General features: G+C 26.9%; 1 protein-coding gene across 1 annotated transcript; it reads left to right on the forward strand.

The window, feature by feature from the left end:
* The first annotated feature begins 10,820 nt into the window (after positions 1-10,820).
* On the forward strand, positions 10,821-11,192 carry LOC137823585 (S-protein homolog 5-like). The gene has a single exon (XM_068628787.1). The coding sequence runs from the start codon at positions 10,821-10,823 to the stop codon at positions 11,190-11,192; it is 372 nt and encodes a 123-aa protein (XP_068484888.1).
* Positions 11,193-11,797: the final 605 nt, after the last annotated feature.

Raw genomic sequence — 11,797 nt, forward strand, 5'->3', positions numbered from 1 at the left:
CAAGAATTGTTCACCCTGATAAAAATCCTGGGATCCTAAGGCTGCAGAAAATTTTTAGGTAAGCAATAAGAAGCTCTGTTTTCTGTTTTGTCGGATTCTCAAAACAAAGATATATTTAATAGAGGCTATTATTAACAAAGTTATGGCATCCTTCTTAGTTCTTACTGTTACACGTTTTACAGTATAAAATTTAGAAGTATTTATACATTTTGAATCTCTCTCTATTCAGTTTGGTTTATTTTCTCAATATACTTTTCTAAGTCTGGTATCTTTGTATCTTTGGTCAAGAAGAAGAATTCACTGCACGGGCAAAGTCAGAAGCTCGTAGCCTCTCTAAAGCTGGTAAATTTCCCTGTTTATGATGTAATTTTAGTAATGTATTATTCAAAAGTTTCAATAATTGAAACATTTTGATTTTCAAGAGTGTTAATTTATTGTCTATGCCACGTGCATTGTACACTTCTCTTTCAATTGGGACCTCTCTTTAGCACTATTTGAGGTTGTAATATACAAGGGACTGAAATAAATTATAATGATTTATGGATGTAATATAAGTTTTCAGTTTTATTTCACAGAAATTTGTTTTAGAGGTGCAAATATTAAGTTTTTCTTTTCAGTTTTGAAATATAATTGGCATTCTTGAAAGAAATTAAAACATATATTCATTCTGCTGTAGTTTAGAATCTTCAAGAATGCTTCAACATGCTATAGAAATTACATTATTTTTTTAGTGAAAGGAGATGTCCAAATAATGTCTACTTTGTAAGCCTATTATGCTAGCAAATCAGGTTTGTTGTTGTCCTGGATTTCTGTTGTTGAATTATTAGGATTCTTACTATGCTACAATGTTATTAAGTTGTGCCAAGCTTGTACTAGTTGTTGTGCCGCATTAATGTTTCTTTTTTTCTCTTTCTCTTACAGTAATTTCTATTATAATATAATTTAAAGAATAATCTCCTTGGCTTTGTGACTAAAGTTAATCATTCACAATTTAGAACTGGTGCAAGGTTATTTCTTTGTTATTTCTTGGTATGAGTGAGTCCACCGTGAAATTGGTTTTCATTATTGCTTTATATATTTGCCAAATTTAATACTAGTGGGGGCCATGAGTTTTTTGGGTTTAAAACAATTCCATTTCAGTTCGTGATGCATTTTATGCATGTGAGACACTCAATGTTGAAATAATACATGTGGGTTCATATTTTTATTGCCCGGAAATTACTATTTAGTGTCTATTTGTAATTTGAAATTTTAGGTGAAAATATGAACTTTGTTTCACATTAATAAAAATTCTAGGTTCAGAATATATGCGCATGTCATTAATGTATTTAGGTGTGGCATTACCATATAAAATTGTGTTAAAATTGCTATTTGATTCTTGTTTGTAAGTTGAAATTGTTGAACTGTAACTTTGGACTGTTTTGGGTACAAATGCTGCTATTTGTACACTATATTGACTTTAGAATATTTATCATTATTTTTATCCATGAGCTAATGTTAATTAAATATTGATCATCAGGAACATCAATGATGTATTAGTATACTTAAGTCTATATATTGCTTCGAGAAAAGATGTTTCAGAATATTTTGCTGCAATGACAGCTAATTTGGTTCATGCATCCATCAATGAGGTATGTATATATTTAAATATTTATTGATGTCTTTTATTTTATAATTATAAAAATTAACTTAAAATTATTTTTTTCAGGCATCAGATACGGGAAGTGGTGCTCCATCACCTAATTAGTAATAGGATCAAGTGTTGGAAGCAAAACTGATTAGGGATTTGTGTTGTAATTTTAAACTTGATTAGGGATGTATGAACTTTTTATGTGTTTTAATTTTCAATTACATATAAACTTTTGAACATTATTATTTGTGCTTTAATTTTCAATGAAATGAATGGATGATTATAACTTTATACATTATTTTATTTTATTATGAAAAAGTGGTGGTTAAATTTTATTTAATCAGAATTAAAATTACATCAGTTAAAAACGTCAGTACTTACGTATATTATTGTGCCAGAATCCTCTCCAATGAATGTAAATTACGACAGTTATAAGTAACACTACTTACGTATATTATGGTGTCTGAATCTTCAATGAATGTAAATTGCGACAGTTATAACTGACATTACTTACATATAAAAACCGCCACTACTTACACTATGTTTAAAGTGGCGGGTGTTGCGGCGGGTAGCATAAAATCGCTACATTAAACTTTGTGGCGGCCAGTTCTATGACGGTTTGGGAAACCGTCACAAGCGTATATTGTGATGGTTATAAACGTCAATTTATACGAAAATAACCGTCACGATATACATATTTTTTTTGTAGTGACACATCTGAAGAATATGATTGATTAGTAAGTACACTATAAACTTAACTTCGTATGTTACTAATTAAGCATCTACTAACGCGTATTTCTTGGTAAGTTAATTTTCTAGGACGAAATTTTTTAAGGTGGAGATAATGTAACAACCATAGAAAAAAAAATGAAAGAGCACCCACCCTCCCCCCAACGTTCATTTTCTTCTTTTTCCCAACTCACTTTCTCTCTATTTTTTTTTTTCTCTCTCTCTCCCTTTTCTGTTAATTTTTTCGCTCATACCTCATCTATTTCAAAATCTGATCACACCCTGTAGTAGTTGATGAGTTAGACTACATTTCTACCCGATTATATTTTCACACAGAATAAGTTCATTTTTACTCTAAAGTTCCCTTATTCTCTATTTTTCTTTGATTTAGTCATCAATATTAGTGGGGCCAGTTAAGAAAAGTGTTTCTATCAACTTGATTAAGCTCATACTAAAGTTTGGTAATATTTGGAACTTGCTTTAGGTTCCTAAATTATGGAGTGATTCCCCTCTTTGTGGTAGAATTTCCATCAGAATAAGGAATTATTGGTAAAGGAAACTAACTTTAATTTGTTTTAATAACACCCTAGGCTAGAAGATCTTAATGGGGAGGGGACGTGGTCCCAATATCCAATTTCTCTTGTAGGGATGTTTTTTGTTTATATAATATTTAAACTTGTTGAAATATTAGATTTTGATATTTTGGAAGTTAAATATTGTTTTTGATGTTGGAAAGGTTATTGAATGTTATGAATTTTTAAATTTTATATGATTTAATGATATGTATTATATATGAATGATAAAAATTGTATGAAATTGATGTCATACATTTGGGATAATGTATGAGTTGTTGTTTGATGGCATTAAGTATGAAAAGCCTATGTTTAACAGAGATAATCTAGCTTCACTGATGATCTAAGTCATATAGACTAAGATGTCAGGTATAATCATCTACATCTTTGCTCATATTATTTACCCATAACTCGGCCTGCCAATCAGAATGGTTGACGTTTAAGTACATGTACAAATAGTAAATTAACTATATTTTGATATAAATCAAGAACAGCAAATCGTTCAGAAAGATAGTAATCACTTTAGTATACAATAAGTTCCAATCTTTAAGTGGCAGTGCAGACCTAGGTTTGTGGCGCATTATTTGGCTTTAAACACCTCTATGATTGGATGTATGTGGTTACTGAAACAAAAACATTGGTAGCTAATTAGATACCAATTTAAAAACTATTCAACAATGATAGAAAGAAATTTATAAACCAAAAATTTTATTAGTCTCTAAAATAGTCTCTAATTTAGTCAATATAACAACTAATTATATTTTATTTCTAAAATTGGTTTCTATTTAATGATTTTCTTATAGTTATTAATATGTATGCATGTCTAAATTCAATTCACTGACAGTCTGTTTTCATTATCTACATATATTTGTGAATGAATGACTAACCAGTGAATGCGAACATATAGATTTTGAGAAAAGTAACATTGTATTTGCTATGTACATAATTTGTTGTTTTAGTACAGATAAATTTAGAAATGCAGATTAATATAACTTTTGAATACCAATAGTGCATAGATTAGATCACCGCAATATTCACATTTATATTATTTTTTTTATTATCGATTAAAAAAAATAGTGTTAATGTGTGTTAAAATGTTTGGTAATGTATGATGTATTAATTATTATAAAAAAAAACTGTCAAGATCAAAATATAGTTATACATGTTTTTACAAATTTATATCAAAATAAATATTATTAATGTGATAATTATTAATATTATTAGTATTATTAATAAAATTAATATTTATAAATCTATAAACAATTTATCTAAAGATCTAAAATCACATGTAACACTGATAATATTATTAAGAATATTATTAGTAGTAACAATAATAAAAATTATTAATGTTATTATTTATATCATTATTAATATTTTTAATAATAATAATAGTAATAATAGTAGTAGTAGTATGAGTATTAATATTATTATTTACATTATTAATAGTAAGATTATTAAAATTGTTATTATGTTACTATTATTACTATTAATATTAATAATAATAATAATAATAATAATAATAATATCAATAATATTATTAATCTATACCTATATATAAAGGGATTCCCTTTTAACTGCTCTTAATTTTTTTTTCCTATTTTATCCTTATATTAATATTTAATTTTATTATTGTATTATGGTCATTGTGTCATTTCTTATTCCCCTCTTAACTGCTCTTAATTTTTTTTTTCATTTTATCCTTACTTAATAATTTCTTGTATTAATTTATTTTGGTTATTTGGACATTTTATAATTTCAGAAATTAATAAAATAATTTTTTAATTTTAAAATTTATTTTATTTGTTATTATTTAACTGGAGAGTGGAGAGAGTGAAGAGAGTGGAGAGATTGATTAGTTACTTTTCTGTTTTAAAGATCTTCTTCTCTATTAAATAAAAAATTAAAGATATTTGTAATATTTTGTGGACCAACAGGAGAGTGGAGATTTGGTACGTTACTTTTCTGATCCCATTTTATCCTTACTTAATAATTTATTGTATTAATTTATTTTGGTTATTTGTACATTTTATAATTTTAAAAATTAATAAAATAATGGAGAGATTGATTAGTTACTTTTCTGTTTTAAAGATCTTCTTCTCTATTAAATAAAATAAAGATATTTGTAATATTTTGTGGACCAGCAGGAGAGTGGAGATTTTGTACGTTACTTTTCAGATTTAAACTGATATTCTTTTTTATTAAAATTGTAGAATTTTAAAATTGATTTAAGAAACAGATTTTATGATCCTCCACTACACATCAGCCACATCCTACTTCCCACTTTCTCTTATCTACTTCCCACTTTCTCTCTCCACTACACATAACACATTCTTTTTTTACTATACTTCTCACATTCTTTTCTCTTTCCTTCTCACTTTCATGTAAAATCATACTTTCATTTCTTTGATTAATCTTTGTGAAACCCTAATTTGACATTTGTTTCATGAATTTGTAATTGAAGTTTGTGACTAGAGGAACGAAAAGAAAGTTGCGCACTTCATCACAACAATAGGTAATTCTCTTTATATGCATTTCAATTTGTAAAACACTAATTTGTCTTATGAAATTATGATTGAAACATGTGACTAGAGGGATAAGAAGAACTCAACAAGAGGAGGCAATAAGACCCTTTTTGGTAACAATTTTATGGATTTAAATGAAATCATACAGAGCATTAACTAAACTATATTCTCATTTCCTCATATTATAAAAGTTACTTCCAATTTGATTTTTAAGTTTTCTGTCATCACCATTTCTTTATCTTTCCTCTTCCTCTATATTTTCTTCTTTTAGGTTTTAATTTTTGAAATTATCTTAACTTTTCATAAAGTTATGATTTTAGAGACCACCTTCAAAATATGTTTGCTCAACATCCTGTTCTTAAATCTATGTTTTACATGTTATACTAATATTTTGTTTGTTTTTTATTTGTTAATTGTAGAAAGTTAATATTCATAGCAAAATAGAGGAATCGGAGAAGGAAAAAGGAAAAACTGAGTTTCGTTGTTGCGCTCACTCCCCCGATCGTAAGGTTCTAACACAAAGGAACATTAGATTTGGGTGCGAAAGATGGGAACAATTTAAACGAGTCTCTATACAGGTCCAAGGGTTCAAGGTGAAGAAAATAGAAACAAATTTCATTGCATTTTCTTCTTTTGTATATAATATTTTTCAAACAATTGAGGATGGATTTTGGTTTATTGTTTAATGGTGTCATATGTATTGTAATGATTATTAACCTACTCTTTAACTGTATACTCTTTAACTTCTCACATTTTAATGTTATTAAGAGAAATTGATGCGGATACACACTACCCTTTAACTGCATACTCTTTAACTTCTCATTTTAATGATACAGAGGCACTCACGTGCCTGTGTTCCCGCTAGTAATGATAATGATAATAATACTAATTATAATAGTAATTATAATAGTAAAAATAATAAATGATCACTAATTTTTTTTTGGTATATAATGGGTAGAGGGTTTTTGTTTATTTATGAAGTTTTCTTTAAAAATAAGTCGTTTTATTTTATATATAATAATCACTTTTTCATTAAATAGATTATACATTATTTTATTATAAATATTAATTATTATTCTTTAGTTTTATAATATTTAGCCGTTAAATATTACTCACATATGTTTGAATACTTTATTATTAGTTATATAATAAATTCCATTAGTGTTATCAAATAAAATTTCAAAACACATTTAATTGAATAATAAATTATATCTAATAAATAATTATTATTTTTTATAGTAAAAATCTTGAGAATTAAATAGATATAACTTTAAAAACTATTCATCAATAGAAATTAATTTAGATATTAATAATTATTTTAATTTCTAAATTAATATTTAATTTATTAAATATAAAGAATAAATATTTTTTTTAAAAATTTCTACAGCCTATATATATATACATATATATGTATATATATGTATAACTGATTCATTAGCAGAAAGAGTGATTAGCAGAAAAAGAGTGTTAAAAGTTGCAATGTCTGTGGTAGTGAGATGCATTCTCTTGTTGTCCATGCTTACGTTGACATGGGCAAATAATCATGTGTTTGTTACGAATCATCTGGAAGGAAAAGAAGATCTAAACATTCACTGCAAATCCAAAGATGATGATCTTGGACCGCATGTTCTCCATATTAATCAATACATCAGAATTACTTTTCAGCCTAACTTTTTCTTTGGCACACTCTTCTTTTGTTCGTTTCAATGGGGGAAATGGTCCTTTGTTGCGCTTTGACATATACGACCAAAATACAGATTACTACAAATGTGATGCTGATTGTAAATGGTATGTTCATAAAGATGGACTATGTAGGAATGAACAACAAGATAACTCGTCATATGTTCGCAAATGTTATCCATGGAAACAGTAATGTGTTTCATTTCAATTATGTATTATTTGATAAATAATATGTATTACTTAATATCTCAATATATATTATACAAAAATTAACTTTGAAGGACAAAACTGTGAGTTTAATTTATCAGTTCACACTTATTAGTATAACACCCCATAATTTACATATAACTATTACAATAAAAGTTCTACGAGTTTCTATACAAACTTGAAATTTTTCAAAACATTGCTAATACAAATATTTACATATTCATAGCTCAAAATAAAACTCAGAAACCTCTAAGGCTCTTCTGCACCTGTATGGTCATCTGCTCGTGTACATAGTACAGTCATCGCAGTTCTAGTGCAAAGAAAATTCATAACATAATTCATAGAAATAGAACCAATTTAGACTAATAATTTATAAACATTTCTTTAAATGATTTCATGTAAAATTTCAATACCAATTTCATCATTCATATAGACCACACATGAATCTATTTTCAATCAAAATCCCACTTCGTCTTCCGGAAGACTCATTAAGTATGCCCCTACCAGAGACTAACACCTGACCCAAAGATTACCAGCGAATCCAATAGAAAGGATCAGGGTAAGTTCAAACATCCAGTACCGAGTGTCTATGAACTCCCTCTCAGCTTCTCACCACCTAATATCTTAGTCTACATGACTTAGATCATTAGTGAAGCCAGAGGATCTCCGTTAAACATAGGCTTTTCATACTTAACGTACCATCAAACAACAACTCATACATTATCCCAAATGTATGACATCAATTTCATACTATTTACATCATTCGTATATAATACATATCATTCAATCACATAACATTTAAAAATTCATATCATTCCAAAAATTTTCCAATGTTAAAAACAATATTTAACTCTCAAACTACCAAAATATAATATTTATAAAGTTTAAATAATATATAAACAAACACAATATATAAACAAATAATACCCTTGCAAGAGAAATTTAATATTGGGACCACGTCCCTTCCGCATTCAGATCTTCTATCTGAGGGTGCTATTAAAAAATTAAATTTAGCTTCCCTTACCTCAATTGTTTGCTTTCCAAGCAACTTCTAGAATTTTATTTCCCACTGTCGGGATAAACTTCAAGATTTACGGGCCTAATGCAAGTTATCCAAACAGAACAAAAATTCAGTATATAATAGAATAAGTTGAGAGGATTAAACTTCTCAACTGACCCCACCAAGATTGATGACTAAATCCTAAGGAAAAATAGAGAACAAAGGATATTTAGAGTAAAAATGAATTTACTCTGTTTGAAAATCTGATCGGGTAGAAATGTTCCTTAACTCCTCAGCTACAACGTGGTACGATCAGATTCTAAAATAGATGAAGATTGGGAAAAAAAATTAAAGAGAGAGGAAGAGAAAACCATATGGAAGGAGAGAGAGAAAGAAAGGATGTGCGGTGACTTTGGCTTCTGCTTCTTTACTCTTTTTTTTAGTGTTACAATTAGTCTACCAACACTTAAGTTTTATTTTATTTGAATCAACATTTTCAACTTTAAAATTTACCTCACTTATGAATTATTTTCTATCAAATTAGAGTACTATTATATATTTATCTCACATTTAAATAATTCATTAATGATTTTCTTCTTTTCTTACATTTTTTTTTCTGTATATTAGAATACAATAAAAAGATAAGCATGAGAAAATTGAAAATAATTTATAAGAAAAAAATTGTAATTTACATTTTATTCTATTTTTTTTATTAAGCGTCACGAAAATAGATTTATAAAAATAAAACTAATAAATAATAATTAAGATTGATATTTTCTTTTATTAATAATAAATAATTTAAATAAATTGAAATATTTAAAGAATATTTTAAGTCTTTTAAAAAAATATATTACATTCCATAATTGTAAATCATATTTATTGTAGAAACTTAATGGAGAAGTGAAGAGAAAGAAATGAGATGGAGAGGGAAAAAGGAAGGTTACGTGTGGGGTATGTGTTTTTGTGTACCTTGTTACAAATATTATTAATAATACTAATATTAATAACATTATCTACAAATATAAATTCTTACATAAACTTATTGTAGACAATTTATCTAACCGTAAGCAATATTAATAACAATACTGATGATATGTTGTTAAAGAATATTATATTATATGTTTAGTATGAAACTTGCTTAAAAATTAAACATTAAAGTATTAATTTTTTTTATATAATAACCACGTTTTTACAATATTTATCATAAATATTTATTATTTTTCATTATTTTATATAATAATCACCTTTTTATTATATAATAACCACTTTTTCATTAAATAGATTTTACATATTTCATTATAGATATTAATTATTTTTCATTATTTTTATAATATTTATCAGTTAATATTAATAACATATGTTTGAATATACTTTTTTCTAATAATTATTTAATAAATTCTATTTAGATGTTACTAAATACAATTTCAAAATACATTTAATTGAATAATAAATTATATCTAATAAATCATTATTATTTTGTTTAAGTTTCTTCCATTTGTCTCCCTATTAGTGCTAATGTGTGTTAAAATGCTGAATATTAAGTTTCTTCCATTCACTTCATTATGAAAAAGCTATATTAGTTATTAATTATTATAAAAAAACTATCAATATCAAAAGATAGCTGTACATATTTTTACAAATGTATATCAAAATAAATATAAATAATTTTTTTTTTACACTTAATAAATTTATATGTCTTTTATTTTTCTTTTTGTCATACTTAAATTATCATATATCTAAATGAATGAATTTTTTATTAAACATAACAATTTTGATATTAGAAAATAAATTTTTTATTTAAGTTAGATAAAATTATCATTAACTGAAATTAATTTTTTATTTTATTTTAAAAATATTGAATAATAAGTTTCTTTAATGAATAACTATATTAACATTTTTTTTTATCAACAATAAATAAATTAAACTAATAGAAATGTTTCATGAGTATCACAACCATATATATAATCACAAGGTTAGATTCCACTATGACTTAGAAAAAAAAGCAAACATTATAAGTCTTAACCTACAATCTTTACATACTCTAGATAAAACGGAGCATAATGAAACTGCTCCAACTCTTCCCAAAAAAACCTAAACCCATCCATCTTGCATGAGAGCCGAAAAAGAAGCAAAGCATGTAACGCAGCATGGTCACAAAAAACTTAAAATAGTTTGTGATACTTGCCATGCCAAGCCACCATCTTCTCATTGACATTCCTTTGGTATCAATATCAATGCTCAATCCACCAGAAAAAACCTTTCACCCTTTCAAACCACAAACTTCCAACCATATATATAGATACATGAAATTAACGGTTGTGATTACTAAGAAAGCTAAACCTTGGTTTCTTTAATGGGTTATATTTCAGGACATAATATCTTAATTTTTTGTATCTATAAAAACCCATCAGAAGCATATATTTCTTGAACATTGAAAAAGATTATTGAAAAAAGAAAAAGGATTGGTGAAAAGTGGAAGAATGTCATCATGGGGTAGGAGTGTTTCAAGTCTGTGGGTGCTCATGCTGTTGTTGTTGTCAGCAAAGAATGGCATGGCAGTTGTTAACGTCACAAATAGTTTGGAGTTTGACGTAACCATTTACTGCAGCAATCTTGGTCCTGAGCTTCACCTTATTCACCCAGGTAGCTTCTATGAGTTGAATTATTCTGGTGGTAGCACACCTGGAAAGTCACCATTCTCTTGTTTCTTTCAATGGAAAGATGCATTTAACAACTTTGATATGTGTGTGCCGAGTGAAGATGGAGGTTGCAAACAGTGCAATTGGTTTATAAATCAAGAAGGACCATGTAGGTACGAAGGTGCCAATCGAATTTGTGGTCGATGGAATTAGATATATTTTTATCTTAATATGTGTTATTATCAGTTTCTGTTTTGTCTTTGGGACGTTCTTTGTATTTCGCAATGGTTATAGCTTCACTTGTAGTCTTTTCCTTTGAATAAGGTGCAATTGGAACCCTAACTAATGGTTGGAACACACTTTAAATATTTTTTTATTAAATTTTTTTAAAAAAGAAAATATGTTATTAACTATTATACATGTTTGGATTGAGAAATTCAAGATCCACTTAAAATGGAAATTAATTTTAAAAACCAAAATAATTAGTTATTATTGGACTAAAATAGAGACCATTTTATAAATTAATAAAATTTCAATACCAATTACAACATTCATATAGACCAAATATGGATTTATTTTCAATCATAATCATTGGATTTCATTTCAATTCATAGCACTTTGTTTTCATTTAACACTGACTACTCATGAATTTATCGTCTTTCGGAAGACTCATTAGTTATGTCCCTACTAGAGACTAACATCTAATCTATATATTTTCAAACATCCAATACTGAGTGTCTACAACGGGACCCGGTGTATATGAACTCACACTCACTCATCAGCTTCTCACCACATGATATCTTAGTTTATATGACTTA

Source organism: Phaseolus vulgaris, chromosome 8 (genome assembly GCF_000499845.2).
Source record: "Phaseolus vulgaris cultivar G19833 chromosome 8, P. vulgaris v2.0, whole genome shotgun sequence".
NCBI lineage: Eukaryota > Viridiplantae > Streptophyta > Magnoliopsida > Fabales > Fabaceae > Phaseolus > Phaseolus vulgaris.